Source organism: Scatophagus argus, chromosome 7 (genome assembly GCF_020382885.2).
Source record: "Scatophagus argus isolate fScaArg1 chromosome 7, fScaArg1.pri, whole genome shotgun sequence".
Taxonomy (NCBI): Eukaryota; Metazoa; Chordata; class Actinopteri; family Scatophagidae; genus Scatophagus; species Scatophagus argus.
The window spans coordinates 6,628,610-6,653,756 of NC_058499.1; the positions used below are offsets into that span (position 1 = coordinate 6,628,610).

The 25,147-nt window shown below is 43.3% G+C and overlaps 1 protein-coding gene across 2 annotated transcripts in view; it reads right to left on the reverse strand.

Annotated features, from left to right (window-relative positions):
* si:dkey-82f1.1 (DENN domain-containing protein 2A) overlaps nt 1-25,147 on the reverse strand; it is a 35,582-nt gene that overhangs the window by 9,679 nt on the left and 756 nt on the right. The window contains exons 2-8 of one of the 2 annotated variants that reach the window (XM_046395452.1): nt 24,922-24,991; nt 8,228-8,314; nt 4,437-5,474; nt 2,538-2,665; nt 878-990; nt 578-775; nt 201-294 (exon numbers count right to left, since the gene is read on the reverse strand). In XM_046395452.1, coding sequence (XP_046251408.1) covers nt 201-294; nt 578-775; nt 878-990; nt 2,538-2,665; nt 4,437-5,474; nt 8,228-8,313 — 1,657 coding nt within the window. In that variant the 5' untranslated portion in view covers nt 8,314; nt 24,922-24,991. Of the gene's footprint in view, nt 1-200; nt 295-577; nt 776-877; nt 991-2,537; nt 2,666-4,436; nt 5,475-8,227; nt 8,315-23,942; nt 24,414-24,921; nt 24,992-25,147 lie in introns of those variants that run through there. The other variant, XM_046395450.1, reaches the window with a different exon arrangement.

Sequence of the window (25,147 nt, forward strand, 5' to 3'; positions counted from 1 at the left end):
AGGCATCCTGCTAGCTAACAGACAAGCAAATGGAAGCACTTCAGAGGTACACGTGCTTTTTTTTTTGTGCAAATTAAGAAAAGGTGCATAAAGTGAGTTTACAGTGGCTTTCACTAATTCACTGTTGATGTGAAGCAAATGAAAGGAGGTGGTGGTGGTGGTGGACTTTGTGTGCTTTTTCACCTTCATAGAAGCCTCACCTCTCCCTGAGCTGGACTCAGTAGACTGAGACACCCTCTTCATGCGCTTCTTCCCCCTCCGTGCCTCAAATATGCCATTGATTTTCAGCACCATCTGCAGGAGGTACAGGGAAAGAAATGTCCATCTTTAACTCCTTAAACTAATAAACAAAATCTGCCGGGCTCCTACCAAGATCTTTTCAATACAGCTTCTGGGAGGCCTTCCTCTAGGCACACTTCTCACAGGAAATATCCGTCAGAAAAGTTTCCCCTGCCTTACTGATCCCAAGACAGCAGCGTGAGTGGGCCAGCTCCGAACCTCCCTAAGCGGCACACTGGACCATAAATCACAGACAAAGCAGCATGAGCTTTGTCAGAGGCCTCTCAGACTCCTATACCTTGGGGATTTTCCTTCGTCTGCGGTTGTACGGGTCTCCAGAGAGGCAGGGGGTGTCGTCAGGACTGCTGGGTGTGGAGGGAGGGCTGATACGGGAGGGAGAGGAGATGCCAGTGTCCCTGTTGGTCTTGCGTAGTTCCAGGAGCTTGAAGCTTCGCCGTTCTGAATTTTGTCTGAAGAAGCCAGGCTTGGAAGAGAGCTGGGGGGCACAGATGGAGCAAAACAGACATGTTAGAAGGTGATTTTAGCACAGAAACGAATTTAGTTTATTTTTATAGTGATGCAAACAGAGATCAGGTACCTTAGTTGGCGTGTCAGGGATGGGAGATGAGGAGGCAGGTGAAACACATTTGCTTCCCAAACAGCTTCTCTCCAGCTCTATATCTTCATAGGGGTTCTCCTTGGATGGAGGATCTTCAGAAGAAAAAAAACAAACATCTTTTTTCAAAAGTAACAAATCAGTGTCACCTGGATTACACAACAGCTTCATCCAAGCTTTCCAAAGAGCAAATACAGCACTTTTTCCACATCACTCATGTCTGTTTTGCCAGACGACTCTTACTCCAGATGTGCAGAGAGCTACCAGAGGCAGCAGTGTGCTTACCCAGCTCATATTTCACTGAGATAAGATGCTTGCACAGTTAATGCTAAATGTAACTCCCCTGCAGATAAGGAGCGAGGAAGTTTCATTTTCCGAAACCTGTGTTTCTTTCTGTCTTTGTCTCTGTCTCTCTCTATCTTTCCTCTGCTCTATAAATCCATCCACCAGATGTGACCTGTAGGAGTCGGAGGATAAAGAAGGACGCTCAGTTCCCCCGCTCCCCCTGCCCCTGAAGAAAACCAGGGATCAGCATACTGTTTTTCACATTGCTGCCTGATGACAGCGTCACACTAATCTCTGCGGTGTGTTTGCGTGTGTCGTCCGCCGTGTTCATGTGAGTTTGTATCAGTCATTGAGGCGTGCGTCACAGTACATCCAGTGGTGATAGTTGCTTTCCTCTCAGTCTGAAAACACTATCAGACGTGTAAATGCTGTGTTCAAAGTGTGTTGAGAGCGTGGTATGCGAGCGGAGGTCGATGACAGGACCACAAGAAAACAACAAATGTTTGTCAGTGTCCACACTATCTATATCTCTGCCTCCCTCAGCTGCTTTTTGAGCTTTTTGAGTTACTTTACCCACGGGACACTGTTGAGTGTTTTCGTGAACAATGCCTGAGCATTTTGAAGAACAATGCGACCATATGAAAGGAGGAAGCTACAAAAATACTACAAAAATAAGCTGTGGCATCATTCAAATATAATTAAACTTAATTTGCTTGTTGCGAGTAATTGGTATTCATTATATACCCGTTTCTGGGAGGAAAACCAAAGACACATTGAAGCGATTGCCAGTAATGTCCCGTGGCGCTAAGCCATCCACATGCCCCCTGCTGCACTGACAATCACAGTAGCCAACTTCAGCTATGACCTCACACAACGCCACTATTGTATTCTATGAAATTAAACAGGCTCTAGGTGGGGTTGGCATAACACTGAGGACAATAAAGTAAGAAGGTAGGTAGGTCAGGTTTCTACATATAATTTTTAATAAAAGTGAAGCAGCATGGCTCTAAATTAAAACGGGATCACCAAAAAACAAAGCAGAGTAAAGACATCTTGGCCTCCCCATCACCTCTGTGACTGAACTCTATGACTCACACTGATTTGAGAACTTTAACTAAAAGGTCAGGCAGTGTATGAAGGGTGTAGGAAACAGGACAACTTACAACTTACGGTGCCATATTCAACAATGTTTTTCAGTTTTTGTAAATACAAACCACTTTATACCCTAAAAAGTTCATAGCTTTTTTCAAACACTTTGAAACAACTTGTCAGAACTTAAAGTTTCACTGATGCATCCACTTGTAGAAGATTCCACTCAGTTCAAGAAAAAACAAAAGTGCACTACTTTACTGTTTACCTATTATGTCCTCGTAGACGTTCTCTTCTGATAAAGTGCGTGTTAGGCCCAGTCTGGACTGAGCATACCAGTCTACCCTGCAGCTGTCTGTAGTCGACTGGAGAAGATCCTCAAACTCATACGACTTCCTGGTGGACAGAGCATTACAAAGATTTAGGAGAGTTGCACGTCAAACACAAAGGAAGAAGAGAGAGGAAGAAAGGGGCTTTGACGGATGTATCTGAGGGAATGTGCGCTCATGTTGATGCTTTTAGAAACGCTTGACATGCCAAGCAGGAAAACTGATGTTGCCATTTTCTAGCTGCCACATCTGAATGACAACATCTGTGTTTCATCATTGCCTAAGATTAAAGCCCAGTAGCATGAAGTGCACACAAGCAACCGTGGTTTCATATGTCCCCACTTGCGTGCACATACATACAATTAAACTATGGTGCCACTTTATTAGGTACAGCTTGCTACATCCATTGCAAAAGAATACCACATCCCTGCAATGAGGGATTTTTTTTAATGCCATCCGTCATTTGTCTTATTTAACATTCACTTTATTTTTCCTAGGAACTTTACAAATACAGGGTTTATTGCAGAGCTGTTGCAAGACATTTGATGAAGCCAAGTGTACACAATAAACTGAGATCTCAGCTGTTGTTCACACATAAAAATGCACACTGCAATGGACACTCACAGAGAGAGAGAGAGAGAGAGAGAGAGAGAGAGAGAGAGAGAGAGAGAGAGAGAGAGAGAGAGAGAGAGAGAGAGCCTGGCCAAACAAAGGGCTTGACACAGCACACTTGAGCAGACTGAGGCCTCCACATATGGTATGGAATGTAAGAGATCCAAGCCAAGCTCCAAACAAGAATTCAGACCACTGGAGGACGTGAAGAATAGATGTACTCCAATACTGCAGAGTTCACATTTTTTTATTATTCCTGCTGAGTTTTGTTTGTTTGATTGTAACCATCTGAACGCGTGGACTACTTTAAAGACTCTTGAAAATTCCAACATGCTAATAGCTCTTGGCACAATAAGTGATTTGGATTCTGGATAACACTTTATATTTAAACACATTTTCACATTTAGAGATTCTAACGCTGAAAAAGCTTTTTCACTGACAAGGCTAACATTTTTGAAAAAGCAAAGGGCCTCTTTGACATGACTCACACCGCTCTGTTGCTCTCCGCTTCCAGTTAAGATTTGGAAGGAGGAATGAGTCAAGTTGATGTGTACATTCCTCACTTCCGACCAATGAGCTCATTCTTTGGGATATTTAGAAACAGGATGATGTCACTGGCGGCTTTGATTTACAGCAGATGTGGAGATGTTGCTCACCTCAGTGTTTAGCTGATAGTTGTTAGAGGATACACAAAGACATCACCAGTTAAATCTGCTGCCACAAGAGTGGATATCAGGCAAATATCAGTCTGTTGGTTGCTTTGTCAACTGCGTTGTCCACACTGAAATATCTCAACAAATACTGGATGGATTGCTATGAAATTTGGCGCGGTCTCCAGAGGACTATCCCTGCTGACTTTGGGTGATTCCCTGACTTTTCCTATAGCGCTACGATGAAGTTGACATTTTTGATTTTGAGTGAAGCGTCTCAGCAACTCTGAACGAAACAGAGTGAAACATTTATGTTTCCCTCAAAACGAATCATAACAACAACTCTTGTAGCGCCATCATCAGGTCAAATCTAAATTTGATTTAATCATATCACATCATATCTGCCAAACATGAGTGTGTTAGCATTGTCATTATGAGTTTACTAGCATTTAGCTTAAAGTAATGGTGTGCGAAAATACAGCATCACAGAGCTGCTAGCATGATCATAGACTTTTGTTTGCATATAGGTAACTTAAAGTTAAACTAATCTTGGCTGTTATCTTCTCATTCTCCTACCTGTTACTGTTGTCCCGGGGTTTGTCAGCCCAGGGTCTCCTACAAACTCCAGGTGGTGGGCATGTGGGTAAAGGTGGAGGAGGGATGGAGGGTAAAGGGGGCAAGTTCCTCCTTCCCTTCCCCAAGGTGGGCCCTGAAGCTGGGGTAGTTGGGGGAGTGTGGTGCTGGAAGGTTCTCTGGGGTTTAGGTACGGGGTTTATAGATGGAGCACCTGGCTCACTGTATACGTTTTCTGGATCCCCGTCCCTCCTCCTTCGTGACCCACCAGGACGAACCACATCAAAAGTCCCAAAAATGGGCTCGTTGGCCCTCTTTTCTGTTTCCTCCAGTTCCTCCTTTGAAGGAGGGCAGAAGTAATTCCCTGGAAATGCCAGTGAAGGTCTGTCTGGAACCTCCTTTGTTGCCTTCTCCAGTTTCTTAACATGAGTTAAAACATTTTTCCTGTCTTGGGGTTGTTCTGCTGGCTTGGGTGCCCGAAATCCCTTCTCTAGGATTACTTCCCTGTCCTTGTTTGTGCCTTCTGGAGATTTAGACCTCGAATCCCCCAGCTTTCCAACGTTCTCCTTCCCTGAGTCTTGTCTGTCCCAGCTGACAAACCTCTTGCTATCTGTTCTTTGGACCTCTGTAGCTTTGGATTCCTTTTTCCTCACTGTCTCAACTTCCTTCTGTGTCATGTTCAGCGGACATGTCCCTGTAGAAGTTAGCGGGACAGGCTCCTTTTTGCCCTCCCATTGTGAGATCTTATCGCGGATGCTGGCTGTCTTGACTCCAGCTTGGCTCTTGTTGTTGTTCAGCTTGCCACACAGCCCATTCTCCATGTTGGGAGCCCGCGAGTCGGTGGTAGAGGCTCTCCTTTGAGCCAGCATGGTATCAGGAGGACCTGGGCTGTCACTCAGGCTGAGTACAGGGGAGAGGGGACCCTTGGTGGACAAGGCGGTGTCCTTCCTGTCCCTGTCCCCTGGTGGCCCACACACCTCTTGGCGCTGGGGCACCACAGACGAAGGAGCCTCCCCAACCTTCAAGCCACAGCACTGGAGCCTAGAAAAGAACGACACAGAAAAATAAACATACTTGACATTCTGTCTCATGAATTATGAGGGTTCCAAACAAGCAAAATATGTTTTTATTCTAGAAAAAAATGCTTGTAAATGAATAAATGAAGATTTTCATTCAAGTGTCATACATCCAAAGGTGTCACATGGCCTTACAAAGAGCAAGTAATTACAAACAGACAACACAAAATAAAAGGAAAGGCATGAAAACACATGGTAGTGCATCTGTCAAAACTTATTAGATTCAAACTTAACAAATTAAACCTAGTGTGACAATAAGCATTTAACGAAAACTGCTCAAGCTGCAAAAATTACTTGAAAATAGCATACAAATCAAGTTCCTCTAAAAATGACTTCTGACCCAAAAACTCATTATAAAGCACTGATACAATAAATGAAACTTGGTGTGAATATGCATGCTTGAAACTTGATTTCAGCTTCAAGAGTTAATTTGTTCAAAAAATGCTGAAAAATAGACTGCTATTACATTAATATCTCACACATCCACACCAAACAAGCTTCATCATCCAATGCAAATGGTGCTTGACATTGTTACTTGTAATTATTGACAAAATATATGATTTGATCGTTCTAAAATAAGATACTGGCACGTTCTTGATTTGCTTCTTTTGGAGAAATGAGCTGAGGCACATTTTAAGATTAACAGACTGGAAGGTTGCCTGTCAATCACAAGATGGACTTTCAGCAGAGGACAAAAGTAAAACCAAACAAACAGGGGAAACATGCAAAGAGTCAGGCCAGTGCTAACCACTGAACAACTGCTCCAACTAATGTGCATTTAATTGAAAGCAGATAAACTGAGCGAGAAAGTACATTACACTGTTGTCAGCTCCCATAATTTATAGCTCAATTATTTTCTTAGAAATGTCAGTCAGTTGCTGCTTTCAGCATACATTGCCAAGCATTGTGCTCCTAATAGCTCTTACAGTTGCCCATGCAATGTGAGCACTTACTTTAACATTAAAATAGATCTTTGTTTTATGGGATAAACAAGGAGTCCAGCTAAAAGAGCTCAGTTTGGTGCCGCTGTTTTAGCTGTGAGTCACTACTGGAAGATTACTGGGTCATGACTGGTTGAACTTTGGGTTTCTGGGTCAAAGTTTACAAGCTACACACACAAACACACACACACACACACACACACACACATGCACACACAGCTATTTATGGAGAGAAGATGAAAGTTTACACAGAAGAGGGAAGATGTGCATCTTTTCTTTCCTTTTCTCGACCCTCAAAACTCAGTTTTGGCTAAGGAACCATTTATCAAATGATTGAATTTCCAACAAACAGAGGAAACGTGGCCTTGCTGGGTGACTTCTGGTGACATTGCTGGATGTGAAAACCAACAGTCATGCAATCCAGAGGAAATCTCTTGAGGAAATTACTGATTCTGAAGTTTCCTTGGAGGCCATTAAAGAAAAGAAAAAAACTTAATGTTGTAACTACGACCAACGAGGAAATCAAACAATTATCTTCCAAATTACTCTGGGTTTTATAACCTCCCCCCTCCTGTCTTTCTCTTTTCATATCCCTCAGCTGAAACAGCAGTTTTTATTAAGCATGAAGCAACAGAGGGGGAAAACTAGGTCAAATAGAAAAGCCAAGTAAAGGAGAACGGGAGGGTGGGGGGGGTTGAATGAAGGAGCTCCACTAAAAAGTGGAGCAGATGGAGTAAGATATTAATAGTGTGCTTCCCCCATCTAAAAAACAACAGAAAAAGAGAGACTGAGAGACATAATTAAAAAACTGGCAGCATGGAAAGCTTGTCTATCACCCGCAGCCAACGATGGGTGGAGCATGGAGACAAGGGTCACTGAGGCACTGAGGGCGGAAGGAGGGAAGGGGGTACAAGGGCACAATAGCATCTCTGACCAGCTGAGCTAACACAGGATCAGGATAAAGGTTTGAAATGGGCGAGGATAAATAAAACAGAGACCAAACTACCTTCTTTTAATGACATCCACTTTTGATAAACATCGCCAAGAGAAACGTATTGAGCTTTTGAGCAACGGTAACTACAGTAGTAAGTCTTCCACTGGAGAATCCCTCTTATTGGGACTAGCTAAAATCCCTTCATTATAATCTAAATAACACTAATGAATATTGCAAGAATGACAGAAGGGACCATGCAGACTGGTCATAGAGGCAGACAGTGACAGCAGGTGTAACAGTATCCAGATGCCAGATGGCCACACTGCCCTGCTCTCAGGCAAAGCTATTGTTATACAGATCACATCCTGCACCAGTTGGAAGATCTGCTTGTTTCAGAGGTATTTTTCCCCACTGCAAAGTCCCCGCTGAAATCTCAGTGACCATCAGATAAAATAAAGTTTCACTTCCATTTCTGAAAAAATGTGTTTTTCTACGGCTTGGCAGGTCAAATGGCACTCACTCACTCATACTCATGTGTCCTCCAGCATATCTAAAGTAGCAAAAGCGAAGGTATATTAATTGTCAGTAAAAATCCCCAAAATTTCGACCCCACATTTAATGTGATGTTATAGACCTCATCGGGCTTTCCAAATGACCACCTCACACCTCACCTTTTATAATGCTAAGTTTCTATGAAAAATTCCAATCTCAGGCCTGATCTGAGATAATTTTAAAAAAATGCTCTGATCTGATTTCACATGATATGACAGTTTAATCACTGGTACACTTATTATACTGAATCAGAAAAATGAAAAGTATTTGATCAACATTCAAGACACCTACCCGTTGACTGATTGGTAGATACAGTTGTCAGTGTTCGTACAGAGCAGCAGGGCCCTTCCACCGGTCATGGTGCTAGCAGCTGGCATCCTGCAGTCACACAAAGGCAGCAACAGTCAGTTAGCAGAATGTATATAATATCTACTGTACACTGGGTGTTTTTGTTTTGTTTTTTTGTGAATACTAAAAGCTTGTTGAAACACGTGAATGTAAAGAAGACCCATATTTCAGTTTGGTCATGAAGTTACAAAAGTCAAATTGTTGCAGAAATCTAGAGAGTTGAGAATATTCCGGCTTGTGGGGGTTTTTACATTTTTTTTTACTAAAGATGATACTCAAAAATAGGCAGACATACATATGAAGACAAATTATAGACTCCCTCAGGGAAACTTTTCTAACTGTAGTGTGTGAATGTAAACTACCAAACCAAATAACTCAAACCTCTCATTTCTGTGGCTAACGAAACTCATTTCTGAACCAAACTGCAGAGAAACAGACCTCACAGGTCGCACAGCCTACCATCAAAATTGAAAATCCCCGCTTGATTAATAATTGGAGGATTTAGCGTGAAATAAAGCTTTGACAACTGAAAACCAACAGGCACAAACACACACTGAGTTCCAGCACCCATGTGGCATTATGGAAAACTTCTATAATATAGTAAAAACATGGTAATATAATTAAGCTCCATTAAGAAAACATGAGTGGTAGCTGGAAGCAAGAAAAGGGCACTCAGTTCAACTGTTTTTAGGTCATCACTCAGTATCTTGACTTTTTGCACGTGCCAGAGCAGATTTTTGGAGTGCTTTCAAGATAAATACTGCACACACATTTTGTTTTTGCACTTCAGATCCTCTCAGCAAACTCTCTTTTCATTCCACAAAATAACTCTCTTAATGTACCGAGTGTCTTTCAGTGCTACATATTTTCCTCTGTTGTTTATTGCAGACGAGTAGTGCCAAGGAGAGTGTGAGAGGACATGCTCAGACAGTTTGAAACCTGGTCCATTTGTCAAAGCATGATGAAACCAGATCCTGTTGGAGCCTTGCAAGACCATCCGTATGTGACATCAAATGAGAGCTGCACAGCACACACTGACTTTACCCAAAAAGTTGCAAGAGAGCTGGCATGGTGCAGGAGGGCCTAGCCTCTGTCTAGCACAGATGTGGTTAACATTAAAGAGGACAGAAGGTCAGGGCTAACTCCTGTTGGCAGGTATTCACACATAAAAAAGCAGACTCATATAAAAACACATCTACATAGATCTGCACATTCTGCACAAACTGCCCTCACTCCAGACCAACTTCTGAATGTGTGCATAGGTGACTTCAACCAGATGTGTGGGGATACTTTAGGGTATCCGTAGGCCGTTAAACATTTCCTGAGCACTGCCTGGCCCAGACCCCCCTCCAATCCTCTCCCAGCAAACCTACATTAGCCAACCCTGACACCCACCCACCCCGACCCCCTTGCCTATGTAGGGAATGTGAGCCTAATTCAGCTGAATTCCTCAAATTGTTGTCCCAACTGGCAATGAGGCAAGTCTCAAAAAGCCTCAATTTCGGTAGATTACATAAAAACTTGCAGCCAAATAGCTGAGCTCTTCCATGAACTAACAACATAATTGGCCCTCTGGGTCCAGTATTCTGGAATGATTCTGGGTTTTGTTTTTTTCCTCTTCCAGAATCAAAAAACAAATGGGCAGGGCATAAAAAAGTTGCAGTCCAGACTCACAAAAAGAAGACTGAAAGCACAATATGTCATCTTTGAGCATCTAGTTTTGGTCACAGCTCAACTCGCAGCCCTCCTCGGCTTTGTCTTTGGGCCCCCCATCAGCCTAGCCCCCCAGAGTGAGAAGGAGGAGGAGGGTTTGTGTCAGCCATCTACAGGCCTGTAGGCCCAAATTATTTTCAGCTGTGAGCTGAGCAGGGGTCACATGTTTGAGGGGAAACATCAACCAATTTTTTTCCTTCCTCCCCCTCCTGATTCTTTTCTCCTTACTAAAACCCAACACAGAAATGAAGACCAGAAATCCTGCATGGAAAGAGAGGTGGGCCACAAGGACTATAAAGAATGTATAGAGCCTGCTAGTTTTACATTTTAATTTTTTTGTGGGTTGGGAAGGGTGTTGCATATCATGGGGGAGAGGAAAGATGGGAGATACGAAGAGCGAGCAAATCGAAGAAAAGAGGGGGGTTTGGGGAGACAAGGGTTGTCAAAACTCAAGAGGAAAGTGGATATTGCAAAGAATAATACAAGTATACTGTTGCGCTGTGAAAACAGTGAAGGCTTTTAGGCAGTTTCACTTCATTATTTGGAGTACCAAGGCCAAAGCAGAAAGTGCTGTTCAGTAGAGATTTTAGTGCCTTAAATGGTAATTTGGTATTTTCACACAATTCTGACTTACTTGGTTTGAGCATAACTCAAACCTGACTCATACAAAAACAGTGCTTCCCAGCACTTGTCTGAACCTGACAAGCAGTACTGTCTTCGCATCTTGTAAGGGCAGTAAATTTGACAGCGTTGCCAGTTTTACAGCATTTGGTTACTGAGGAAACTTTTTTTCTAGAGCAGCGAAGGCTTTTGTCTCCCACAGCTACTGGCAACTATTGTTAACCCTGACAGCCAGAGCAAGATGGCCACCATAACAATGCAGAGGCTGAGGGAAGCCATCTGCTGGGGCCAATAAAAACATCACGGGAAACAGCTACCCGACAGATCTCCACCTGCCCTGCCCCCTTCAGCCTTAGCTCTGTGTGGCGTGACAAGATGTGGACACTGCTGCAGCGGAAGTGGTATCGTTCATCAGCAGCTGGGTGAAAAACTGCTGCATGGAGATGATGGCAGCAGAAAGTGTGTTAAAATCAAAATAACTCTCTTCTGTTTGATGTCTGAAGTCATATTTATACCTTTTCATTTTGAAAAGTCCAGTAAAACACTATAGATTTAAGGATTTTTGTACTTTTAATTCTATTATTTGCCTAATGATGTTCAGATAAAAACCATTACAGAAATATATTTCATAAAGGATAACCTGGCCAGATGGAAACTGGCGGGTGCTCAGTAAACAGCACACAGTCCTAAATACCTTGAAGCCCTTTACTTGATAGAGATAGCAGCAGTCGGGTCAGAGGCAGGGCATCAGAGCCGAGCATCAGTTGCATAACAAACCCTGCAGGAGATTTCTATCAGCGGATGGACATTGGGTATCTAGCTATGGAATGATTCTTATAAACAAGCACTGACATAGTCAGAGAGGGATGTTGTTTGTTTAGACTTAATGGCTAAAGCACGGTGTTGTCTTGCTGTAACAAATAGGATTATACAGTAGAATAGAAAGAGAAGAACATGAATAAAGGGGGTTTATAAATGTGAGCAGTGTTGTTGTTTTTACCACACGTGGGGCTAAGAGAGTGACCATGCAATACCTGCATCAAAAGTGCTTAGTAGGTGTTTAACTTCTGAAAGAGTGGTTATTAAAGGATGACTCAGCACTGTATTTTCAAACCCCTTAGCCCATGTTGTACTTGTCAACTTGTCGAAGTAAATAGTATTTTAAATACGATGCCAGTGGTGCACTTTTTCAGACAGTCCGTACTGGAAGACATTAATGATGTTGCACGCATTTGCACCCATCAAAAGTTACAAAAAAAATTAGGATTAGTGTAACTCTCAGACCTCACATCGACAGACCGTATACTCTCTTCCCCACTGGCTCTTAGACAAAGGTTCCCCAGGTGTCAGGTCAGATCAGCAGCTCAACCACTCTGCACAAAATAGGTCACTACACTGACTCCAAATTGCACACATCTGGCACACTGTGTAAACAAAATACTATCTATTGCTGGGGTCTGGTCATAGAGCTGTAAATGAATCCCTGATTCACAAAGACGTGGCACACTTGTGTGCAGTGTGTTTGCCAGCATGCAGATTGCTCAGCAGCACACACATCCGTCCATATATGACTCTCGGACTGTTGGATTCACAGAGGTACATTAATGAATCAGTGTAGACTTCTTCAGTTAAATAGCAATGTGATTACACACACACACACACCAAAGTTTCCTAGATGAGCTGTTACTCAAGCAGTTCTGTTAACAGCACTTGTGTGAATCCTCTTGTAAAATGTTATTACTATCTCTAATACTTTTCACAGAGCAGTGCAATGCAAGTGTAGAATATCCATCCATCCATTTTCTATACCGCTTATCCGTCAGGGTCGCGGGGGGGCTGGAGCCTATCCCAGCTGACTACGAGCGAGAGGCGGGGTACACCCTGGACTGGTCGCCAGTCAATCGCAGGGCCAACACACAAAGACAAACAACCACACACTCACACACTCACACCTAGGGGCAATTTAGAGTAGCCAATTAACCTAATGTGCATGTTTTTGGTATTGTGGGAGGAAGCCGGAGAACCCGGAGAAAACCCACGCAGGCACAGGGAGAACATGCAAACTCCACATAGAAGGGCCCAGACCGGGATTCGAACCTGGAACCCTCTTGCTATGAGGCGACAGTGCTAACCACTGCACCACCGTGCCGCCCGTGTAGAATATCTAGTAGTTATATTTGTCATATTATCAATCAGTCTTTTTGGTTGCCTGGTCTTGGTGCTTGTTAGGCTCCATGATTTCCAACAATGTACTGCAAGCCCAGCAGCCTGAGCTCTGCATATTATCTATAAGCTTTAATTTGGTGACAATCAGGGGACATTTTGCCGTTTGAGTTGGATTAGGTCTGTCACTCTGTATGCAGGTGGTGTTGTCAGTGTTTGCAACGAGCTTTATCGGGCCTCTGAGCTGTTGTCAGCGAGCTGTTGGCTGACTGCTGCTTCAGTGCTCTGGAGGCCTGCCTGCCCGCCTCTCCCCAACAGCTGCTTCTCATAAAGATTTCATCCTCTCCTCTATCCCTCTGTCCCTCCATCCCTCTGTCCAGCCCTACAGAAACTGCTAACACCATGACATCATCATCCCTCGCTTGTTCTTTCCCATACTGCTGTCTTTTTCTCTTTGTCATTTCCAAATACCTAAAAAGGGCAAAGTCGCTAACAGCCCACACTGCATTTCACGGTTATCAGGACATGGGGTCATACAAAATAAGCAACCAAAAAAAGGCAGCCCATAAACTACAGGGAGCATGATAGCTCAAAATCGGAATTATATACTGTATATTGCAAAGAAAAAAGTTAAGGACCCTATCCCATACAAATCTGGCTCACTACAGAGTGTGCCAAAGCGTCGCCTGCGATCAATTTAACGCACCACTGCAAATTTAGCCAGCTCTTTCTGGCAAACTTGGCGGCTTTTTTCTTCTCCGTTCTTCACTCTTTTAGTTCTCCTTTTCATTCTCTCTCTTTCATTTCCACTCAGTCTTGAAGTTGCGGGGAGAAAAGTACGAAGGAGGAGGTAGTGAAGGACGGCGGGGGCTTGGTTTTTAATACTTAACTGTACCATGTCTTACCTTCTGCTGATCTGGAGCAGAGGTTATTTATGTATGGCCAATTAGTTTCAAGCACTGCAGGGTTGCCAGATCTGGCATGAAGTGCTTGGCTTGTGTCGTATGGGGAATTCTCAATGACTGACATGCTACCTTGACCTGCTAGGCTTTGACAGGCTTTTGCCCGGTTTCTGAAGAAGCAGAATAGGAAGGGTTGATGGTGAAGGAAGAGATGTATGGAGAGGGGGAGGGAAAGAGAGGCTCAGGCAAATAAACAATGGAATTTTATCTGGGCTCTGCAGTCTCCCTCTCTCTTTTTCTTTCTCTTATTCTGTCTCTGTGTCCTGTTCAGGGCCCCTGCTGCTTTCCCAAGCTGATTTCATAGCAAGGCCTTGGACACAAGCCAAACAGGCCAACTCAATGACTATGTGTGTCTGTGTGTACCTCCCGGTGCATGCAACTGACAACCAGAAAGCATGTTACAATAAGCCGCACAGCCATTGAATCCATATTTCCTGCATGTCAGGCTTCCCTCCGTCTTATTGTGATCTCTTTATCCGTCTGTTTTGTCATTCTATCACACAGATCTCTCTTCCATCGGCTGGCTTTCCTTGTGCTTGCATTCTATGACCAACCACAGACCACAGGGATCTGCGTTGTATGATGTACAGTGGTAAAGATGGCTATCATCATTTGGTCTTTAGGGCCAAAAGACAAGCACACACACGCGCACACATTGACAAACATATTGCATGCACAAGCCATCCCACTGCCCAGTGTCCTGTCCCACAAACCCACAAAGAGACCTCCAGCCCCACTGTGCTGTGCCCTCTTGCCCCTCTACTCCCCCCTCCCCCTGCTCCTTCCATTGTTAGGAGAGGATGGATGTGAGACAGTATAAAAACTGGGTTACCCGCAGAACCAGACAGGAACTGATGCGGGATACCACAAACAATTAATTTCTCCCTGCTTGTTCTTTTGCTTATCAATCCACTCTAAATATAACACAACTCCATTGTTGTATTTCTAACGCCACACACATATAGCATTTCTTGTTATTGTGGCTGTAGTTTATAACCGGGACATCTAACCCGCTGAGAGTTGGAAGAATGGGCCAAAATATTACCTCAGAAAATGTATAAACAAACCTTAATTATAATTAGGCCCACAGAGAAAGCCACCACGGATGTAATTATGGTGCATAAGCAAACAGACAGACTGCAACACCATTTAGAAGGTTTCTTATGCATGACATGAATAGTTATTTTCTGCTTTGTGTTTGTTCACACAAACTGACAGGAAGTAGTAATGTGAATGAAGTAATGTGACTAGCAGGAAGTAGGTGTATGACCTCCTGTGGCTTCCTGAGCAGAAGTCATCAGACTTTTGCAGAACTGCTGAATTCACTCTGTACAGTAGGAACTTGAGTTCTGACCATCAAAATGGCGAGGTCAAAATGGCAGCAAACGGAAGGAAAACTCCAGACAAACTCAGCGAAATCCTTCTCTTAAAGTTCCCCTCACTCGCTCCACCTGTCAGAGCTAACAAATGACCACCCTGTAAGAGTTTAACCGCAGGTTTTTAATGGGGAAAGTCTCCCTTTCCCTTTGGAGTTTGTGGCTTCCATTCCACATTCCACTGACTGCAAATGGTGCGACTTGCAGGCTAATGATGCACTAAACTCTTTCAAGTGATAAGACCTTCTAGAAATAGATGTCTGGAGCTTTGACACTGTTGGTCAGATCAATGGTAAAAATTATAACTGAGTATAACTGAGTATAACTGAAAAAGACTTATGGAAGTTTTTGTGCACAGAGTTAAAAAAAAAATAAAAATAAAACCAGACTGACCTGATGGAAAATCAGATTCTAAATGAATTCTTCTATCTCAACAATGACTTTTACTTTTCACCAACAAGTATAAAAAAAGGCCTTAACCAGCTCAGTGAAAAGAAGGGAAGTCTCTCCTGACAAAAGACAAGATCTTCCCAATGAGAAGAGAACCAGAAGTGGAGGAGGAGGAGGACTCTGTCTTGGAGGCAGAGCAAACAAATCTCTCTCTCTATCCCCCATCTGTGAGCGGGTGTCATGTTACATCTCCTTGCAGAGTCAGAGCATCTGTCCTTCCTTCCACAGACATGTCAGCCCCTCCTCCCCACAGATAAGCCACTTTCTCATATAAACTCAGGACATTGTCAGATCAGAATCAGAAACCAGCACATTGTTGTCTTTCAAACATGTAACAAACAACAGTAGACTGATCGTGTCAGACATGTTTTTACCTAGCCTACTAATAATATTGAGTTTGGTTCAGGTGAGGGTTAGCACCTGAGTTGAGTGGACAGGAGGAGGACTCATCCCGCAATGATGGCTGTCTTTGTGCTGGTATCAGTACTACATGTATTTAGATATCCGCAATATCAACAACAGAGTGGAAAGCATTCATCAATATGTCATGCCCATTCACCCATGTGAATTCTGCAGACGATGATCTGCTCTAGTCACACAGTCAGGCATTACACAGACTTTGTACTATAGAGCTGGCAGGGTAAAGTCCAGTTAATGTCAACTGATTTAGACATTTACATCCACACATTTGGGTAATGTGCGAAAGAGTTCACGGGAGTAGTGTATGTCTGAATACAGCTATAGACAGCTCCCATCAGCAAAGCTCCTGACTCACCACTAGTCTGCTCCCAATTACTCTTCTGGCTCCACAGACCAGTGCCCACGCCAACTCATCCCAGGGCTCGTTTTTAAACGGCTCTCACTGTGGACTATCCAACAGCGCCTCTGTCAAAGCCAAAAATCCACATTTGGTACATGTGCAGCTGAAAAGCTACTCCAACTTCAGCCAACATTGTAAGATTCTGTGATGACTAAAGCCTTATATGCTTCAAAGAAATGCTCTCGTTGGAAATGAGGAAGGCGGATTTACTTTCTGAAACAGTTGATCCGACATTCACGGCAACTTTACACAGGAGCTGCGCTGGTACCGCTTGGGTCAGTCCACCACTTCGGTCCAGACTGAATTATCTTGACAACTACTGGATTGATTGCTATGACAATTTCTACAGATTTCCAGCTTCACTTGACGATATATACTTATACGATATAAACATATATACTTTGGTGATCCATTGACTTTTAATCTTGCATCATTAGTCAAATGAGTCAATATTAGTCAAGATTTCTATCCACTTGACGGATTTACACCAAATTTTGTACACACATTTATGGTTTAGAGATTGTGTATTTTAATGTCTTTGGTTATCCTGCGAGTAAAACTGACCTATTACAAAATTTGGTACACAAAATGTCAGTATTTGCATTGTCATTGGGAGCTTGTTGACATTAGCATTTAGCTCAATCCACTGCTGTGGGTAAGCACAATTTCACAGAGCCACTAGCATGGTTATAGACTCATCCGACAATATGAAACAAGCCCTGGGTCTAGATGCACCTGTGTTTGGAGACCTGTGGTTTCAGTAAGCATAAATCATCACTGACAGATAAGTAAGGCCATTGACAGGAAAGCTCTCCAAACAAAAAAAATCCATGGAGCTCTTCCTGGCAAGCAGCCTTGCTGTTTGGCAGGCAGTGATACATTTCAGTGGATGGGGTAATTTACAAACAGCCACAGGTGATTCACCAGGTGATAGACACACACGACTTCTATCATCTGCAATCACAGCTGTACTATGTTTCACCATGCCCTTAAACAACAGAAGACAGACGTGGCGTGTCTAACAGATTAATACCTGCTGTTAACAATGCCCAAAGGGCCTGGATTTTACAGGCCCATGAGGACATGTCATTGAATACAACATTGTTCACAGGGAAAAAGAATATTCCATACAGTGAGCAGTATTTACAGCTAGTGGTGACACACAATGTCAAAAGGCTAATGGTCTCTAAAACAGGCACTGCCACAGTGAACGTACAGCAATGAGTGAGCCTCCTTTTAACAATAACCTGGCTTCGTTATTTGCTGGGCTTCAGATCAAATTTCTCCTCCAAGTTGCAGTCTCTTAGCTGAGTTCCAACACCAAAATCCTCTCATCTCTTTCTCGTTCCTGGTTCCACCCACCCCCTTCACATTTAAGGGTTCCGCTTGACAATTCCCACCAGAGCCCCCCCGTCCCATCCCTGCTCCCCTGCTCCTCTGCATGCCTGCACAGAAACAGATTTTTATAATTCACCCGCCAATCCTCAGGGGAGCCAAGCAAGGCGAGAGCTTGGGAAAGTGCTCTTCCGGAGAGTAAACTCCAGAGTCAAAGTCAGAGCTGACATTTCTGACCTGCACACACCCTGCGTCCGACACACTGTGAGCCCGGGCCAAGACCGCCACTGGACAAAAAACAGAGTGAACTGAAGCAGGGTATTTAGCACTAATACACCAAGACAAAATAAACTAATTTAAGGGTGCGTGTTTTCATTGTGATCTCCTTTAAGTAGCTCAGGACAAATTGGACTCAACGCATGGTAAATATGCTTTGTAGTTTGAATTTTAGCAGTTAGCAGAGAAACTGCATCACACTTGAGGGACAGTCAGTGAGCAGGTTGTGTATGCAGGCACACCTTTGCCTGATATCAGACTGAAATGTCAGCTCCTTACACTCTGGTGGGCTAATTCAAACGTCTGGACTCAGGCAAGATGTATCTCATTTGTTTGCTTTGTTTTTTTGCATCTCCATTCAATGTCGGTTGCTGTTGCTGCACATTACTGAGTTATTAAACAATTTAACCAACAAACAGTTAATGTAGTAATATAGTGATTTTTTTTTTCATTTAGTTTCAGTTTCACTGCACTTCAAGTTACTAGAGAACTTAACTTTGAAAATCAACATCTCAGTTGATCTAGTTGATCATTATATCATAAATATACAACATAATGAGGAAAAAAATATATTTATGCAAAAATGAATAGTTTTGTAATGTAACTGAGCATATTCCTACCCAAACTGAACATCTGTACAGAACAAGAAAGGACAGACATAAACTGAAACCAGGCCCAGGAGATAAAATGTGACATCATACATTATAGCAGTGTAATAAAGCACGAGATTATTGCAGCCATCATTACACTGGAGACAGAATAAAAATATAAATACTATTTTCCCTGCTCTAAAACTTAACGAGACAGTGTTTAGATATGATTTGGTATGATCAAAGCTCCTCTGTGTCTGCACTGTGACTGGAGTATCTACTCATTAAGTTGTTAGACCTGGATGAACATCCAGACATTGTTTTAATTCTCATTATAGAGTGGATCCCTAAATTGACAGGTAAACAAAATTCTTCTCGTTCTCAGCCATGGCTGCAAGAAGAGAAGAGAAGAGAAGAGAAGAGAAGAGAAGAGAAGAGAAGAGAAGAGAAGAGAAGAGAAGAGAAGAGAAGAGAAGAGAAGAGAAGAGAAGAGAAGAGAAGAGAACATTGCACACACACTGCACATAACTAAACTAACTTTTTCCCATTTTGCTTGGAATGCCCTTTATAACATGGCAACCCAAGCCTAAATCAGCGAGCTGTACAGCCACATTAGAGTCACACTTTGAACCCAGATGGACGCAATCCTTTCCAGACAACAGCACATACACACACATACAACTTCTTTTCCCAACTGGGGATGTTCAGTAAATAATACATGCATGTTCACGTGCAAGTACAGTAGATGTTCAAATATGTTCGGGCATGTGTTTGTATCCAAGTTTGTCTGTGCGTGCTGTGGTCTGTATTTCCATGTCTGTGTTTTGAGTCTGTCTGTGCCTGCCTTCTTTCGTGTGCTTGTATACGTTCTAGTGTGTGTGTGTGCGTGTGTGTGTCAGCCATATGCCACCGCCACACGCTGCCAATGGGCACAAGCTGCAAAGGCAAACCAAGCTGAAAACACTGGGCTTTTGGATGATCTTCATCAGCGTGTCAACAGCATCGGCTAGCTGTGCGATAATTCTCCCAGCACACATTTAACACCCTGCCATCAAAGTGTAGCTGCCTCCGTCTTCAGCCCTCTCTCCAGACTGAGCTCTGCTGTAGTCTGTGTAAACAACGCAGCGGGACGGGGATTCAGCCTGCCATGTCGTGTTAAATGTCCCAATTAGAATCGCAACAACAGCTTTCTACCAAGCCATGGTCTCATTTCTTTTTACATACAACTCAAGACATTTAGCACAATGAAAATGCCAAACAGAGCAACAGCTTGCAAGGCTATGAGAGAAAGTGTGTGCATATATATATATATGTGTGTGTGTGTGTGTGTGTGTGTCATCTAATGAAAAAAATCATGGCTAGCTGCCAATTGGGTCAATGCCTCCAGTATCCAGTGTGGTGGTATGCATTATCCATGCATGTATGCATGTATGTATGCGTGTTGCTTTAACTCTTGCAAGGGCAAGGTTGCTGGTGTCGAAGATGGTATGCATTATCCATGCCTCTGTGTGTGTGTGGCGTGTGTGAGTGTGTGAGGAGGGGGTTGTTTTTGATCATGATTAAACCCATGGCCATCTTGCAACATCACAGACAATAACCCCCCGCGCCCCCCACCTTATCTCTGAAACAAGAGGAGGAATTCTTTCACCACCACTACAGGACACATTCTTTCCTGTCACTGTGGCAACAACGGCAGCTCGGGGACAGCAGGAGATTTGGCGCGGTGGGGTCTTTAAGTGGCAGGCAACCCTGTGGCGTGCCTGTCAAAAGCCAGTTCCTGTGAGAGGAGGGGTGGATGGGCTACAACCTCCCAAAGTCCTGCTGTCACTTTCCTGAGCAGAGAAGAATAGAGGAGACAGAAGCCACTGGCTGTATCCTCTAGCACACACACACACACACACATGCAAAAATACAAACACACTATGCACATGCAATTCATTGTCAACCCCCTGAGGAAAATTTGATCAGATGAAGTTGAACCATGACTACTCATCAAGGTTATCAAGTTTCTTACATGACAACAGAAATATGTATGCAGACTACTGGATATGTAAACAAATAAGCCACATATATGCTCAGAAATGTGTTTATAAACATACACACACACACATATCCATTTTTTTTACAAAATGTAAAACATGTTGGTATGTAAACCAGGCATCTAATAGTTAACTTTCTTGTAAACTGGGTCCATAGCATCAATGTGAAGCAAAACACTGTTTTCCTGGACGAATCAGCACTCTAGTGAGTCATACCAATCTTCAAGACCAATTTTCTGCACTTCAACATCCAAGAAAAAAGCAACAAGCTGAGATTCGGGTTGTGAGAGATGACAGACTTGTCACGATATTAAACATCTGGTGTTTGACTTCCCAGGAGTTTTGTTTTTTTTCCCCTTACAAAGCATGCATACCAATAAAAAAATTCCATTAACCTCCACTGAGCAGATCTAAAACCTCTTGTCTTGCATACGTTGATTTGTCAGTGTGTGTTTTTGTCAGAGTGTGTGTTAGAAATCATGAGTCACAGAGAGTGAAAAGAGTGAGAATGTCATGAGTGCCAATATTTCGGTGTAGAAGAAGAAAAAAAGAGAAAAATCCAATAAGAGGAAATGTTCTGAGAATGAATGAGTGTGTGGCTGACAGTAAAATGAGTCACAGAGAGAGGAAGACTTAGGCACTGAGAGTGTGAATATGCTGAGTGATGAATACAAGGTCACAAATACCCTCTTTTCCACCACAGTGCACATTGTTTTGCACAGCAGTCCTGCAGACAGTTAGCCTCTGCTTCTGACTCACAACGTAAACATCTGACCCAATCTGACAGACCACTGTGTGCAGGATAGTAACACTAGTAACAGACACACACGCACACGCACAGTGGCTCAATAGAACAGACTCTTTACAAGATTGCAACCCACTTATTACATCCTTGCTGACCAGCAGACACACAGTCCCCATCTCTTTATCTCCAAGTCCATAAACCTTCTCCTCACAGCACCAGAGATTCAGCCTGTTCGGCCTGTCTCAATTCAATAAACTCTCAGCCTTACCCAGTTAAGTAAATACAACGACAGACAGAAACAAGACAGGAGAGGAATGTTGATTTGTGGGCAGTAAAACTCTTGCTGACATGCTGAAGCTGTTCTTTTTTTTTTTTTTTTTTTGGCAAAATAAAAATGAATTTAAGCTGCAAGTACAGAAAGTTGTCCCAAATCAAACACTTCACTTGCTATTATAATCAAGCATGTTAAATCAAATGTCCCAGTCTTCCATTGATCTTTATCTTGATTTTAATGATTGCCCAGCAGCCCGAACTGAATGGCCCAAGGAAACTGCTGAGATGGATTAAGCTGGCTGATTGATAACCATCTCCTAAAGGTCAGTGCTTACAGGATACGGAGGACATTCCTGTTGCGCTGGGATCTGACCTGCAAAAGAGGATGTGCTGTCTAACATGAAGTGATGTGGCTGAGTCCCAACATACAAGGGTACACAGACAAGCTCACTGTGGATGTTTTTGACCCCTAGTGGCACCACAGAGCAATATTTTGATGGAAAAAAAAGTCACCACGTTGTTTGTATCACGTTATACATGCATTCCATAAACAAATGGGTGACACAGGACAGATTTTGTTGCAGAGGGCAGTGCTGAACATGGACATTCAGCTGGAAAACTGCAGTTGACTGAGTCAGGCCATATTAACTTGCCCAATTAGTAAATAAGCAGTCTGAACCACCCATAAAGGAAGGGGTATAAAAGAAATGAGTGTAAAACTTGTCCGTTTCCTGCCGATACACATATTGTCAGTTGATGGCAGTGAGATAGATAGATAGCTAGATAGAAAGAGAAAAAGTTGGTCTTGTGAGTCATTTAAAAAAACTTCACAAATGTTTTATGAGGTAGGAAATGCACTCAAGATGTTTTGGTACGCTTTAACGGTGCATTCTGATGAGAAAAATAAACAAATTTGTTTGCAGGCTAAAAACTCCACATGGTGTATTTACCAGTCAGAGTATCAACTCCGGTTTGATACATTTGTCTTTGTTAATAAGTAAACATTGCGGTTTCATCCATTCGTCTGTTTAGTTTTCTGTGTCTGTTTAGCCACTACGTTCGTTGATGCTCGTGCTTATTGTCCTGTTTGTCCATATATTCCGAACAAACTACTACTGCCGCTGCTGGAAATTCAAAATGCAGCACTTTCTGCGCATCAGAGTACTTTTCACTTTAAGATGTTTTAATCAGAACATGTAAAAAGTGTCATGAAGTTAAATCTTAGGTCTTTCATCCAACTATTGAACCCATCCCTCACTCTTATCACTCCTTTTTGTCTGTCCATTTTACCTGGGTATGACCACAGGTGTGTGTGTGTGTGTGTGTGTGTGTGTGATCACAGGTACAATGTAAAACTTTGCAAGCCAATTGTCAATAACGCTTGGTCATGGAACCGCAAAATTCCTAATCAGAAAAGCTGACTTTTTTGGAGCCACCTGAACTTCTCTGTCCTCCCTGAGGAGGCCTCCACCGCTGCCTGCCTGATCACAACAATACAGGCGCTGGGACTGTGCATGAAGAGGTGCCTTTGTTCAGAGTGAAGAATGCTCATCTCACTTATCCTCTCCTCTTTTCTCTCTCTCTCTCTCTCTCTCCCCCTCAACAAGCCGGTTAGGAATGTAATGGTTTGAATGCTCACTCTGACTGTGATCCAAACGGTTACCACATCATTTATCTACACTTTGTTGTCTTTTAATAAGCACATTAGAGCTGACAGCAATCATGTGTGTGTGTGTTCACATGTAGTCAGATACTTCGGTTAGGTACAGACAAGTCTCTTGTGGACAGCAGTAATGGACTTGGTGCAGGCAGTTTGAGACTGGGTACTTGAGCAATGTTCAGGCATGCCTTAACTAAAGCCAAAGCAGTGCTGAGTGAAATACAGCTCAGATAAACATAGACAAAACCACATCCAACATCCATTTACTTCAAATGAGCACGGACGAGCATTAGCTACACGGATGCACACATGGATGCCGACACATTCAAGGTCACATGCAAGCATGTACATTTAAACTGCAGAGAATATGTGAGAAGACACACATGTATGAATATGGATCCTTAAGCAACACAAGTGACTTTCAGATTCATTTTGGTTCACTTCAATCATATCAATTAAAGGGCATATAAACAACATGCTCGTGCATAGAAAACATGGCTTTTACTCCACCTTTACTACTTAGTTTTTGAGAACATCTTAAAAACTACACAGGAAAAATAAGAAAACACACACACACACACACACACACACACACACACACACACTGCCGCATTCTCTTTTTCTCTTCACATTACCTCTCTGAGCTGAGTGAGCCCTGATGAAGTGCTCTTGGAGTAGTTTCTCATTTTGCGTAACCTGACCCCGCAGAAGACAGCATCCACTTGCATGGTTCCTTTCCTTCAGAGTAGTTTGCCTTAGTTCCCTCTCTCTCTCTCTCTCTCTCTCTCTTTCTCTCTATCGCTCGCTCTCTCTTCCACAGTCTGTACACCCCTATCCCTGCCTCCGACTTCTCTCACTTTGCATAGCCCCTGCCTGCACCTCCCACGTACACACACACCGAGAAAGACACCGAGTTCGGCTCCAGGCGCACAAAAAAAGTTTGAAAAAAGCACCAAGTCGGGGAGATCCCTCCTTCCCATCCAGCCTGAGGGCTAAAATGTTTACAGCTTCTTTCTCCACTCTCGGCTCTCAAACACACACTCACTCATTCAGGCTCCTATCTCTCAATGAGCCTGGCTCTCTCTCTCTCTCTCTCCCCTTCTCAAACTTTTCCCACCCCTCCTTCCCTCATGCCTCCCACCCCCGCCCCCTTCCTTCTCCCTTCCTCCCTGTGTCTCTCTTCTCTCTCTCTCTCTCTCTCTCTCTCCTCCCTCTCCATTTTCCATCATCACCCCCCATCCCTCTACCCCCCCAACCCCCCGACCGCTGAACTAATCTGCAGCTGGCTGGGCAATTGGAGCCCTAGTTGCCGGGGAAACCGAGTGTCCTACTTGAAAAAAAAAAGAAAAAAAAAAAGAGGAAGAGGAATGGAGCAGGAAGAGGCAAAGCTGAGCACAACTGAATACATAAATAAAAGCCTCCTCTGGGAGCCCATTAAAGAAGCCCAAGGGCCGTTCTTCCTATCTAAATGAGGGGACAAAATGTTGATCTATTTCATCTCAGATTTTCGTTTACTGGCTCACATGTTCCAGCCAACAGCAGCTACAAGTAACACAGAAGCGCAAGCATTGTGCGCTGAATGAGACGAAGTGGCAGTGTTTGATTGCCGCTGACCTCTGCTCTGTGAAAGAATATAAACCGGGGAGTCCAGATCACCATCCAGCTCCAAAGCAACTCAATGGTCCTGTGGAAAAAGCAGGAAAAAGAAAGTGAGGGAGCAGGAAACGAGGTTGGCATACTGATGACCAGTGTGATTAATAATTAACCTGTGCAACACCACAGAGCCTCTATGGCAAGTCCATCATTATATTTACAGAGAACGTTTTCATGAATTCTCAAT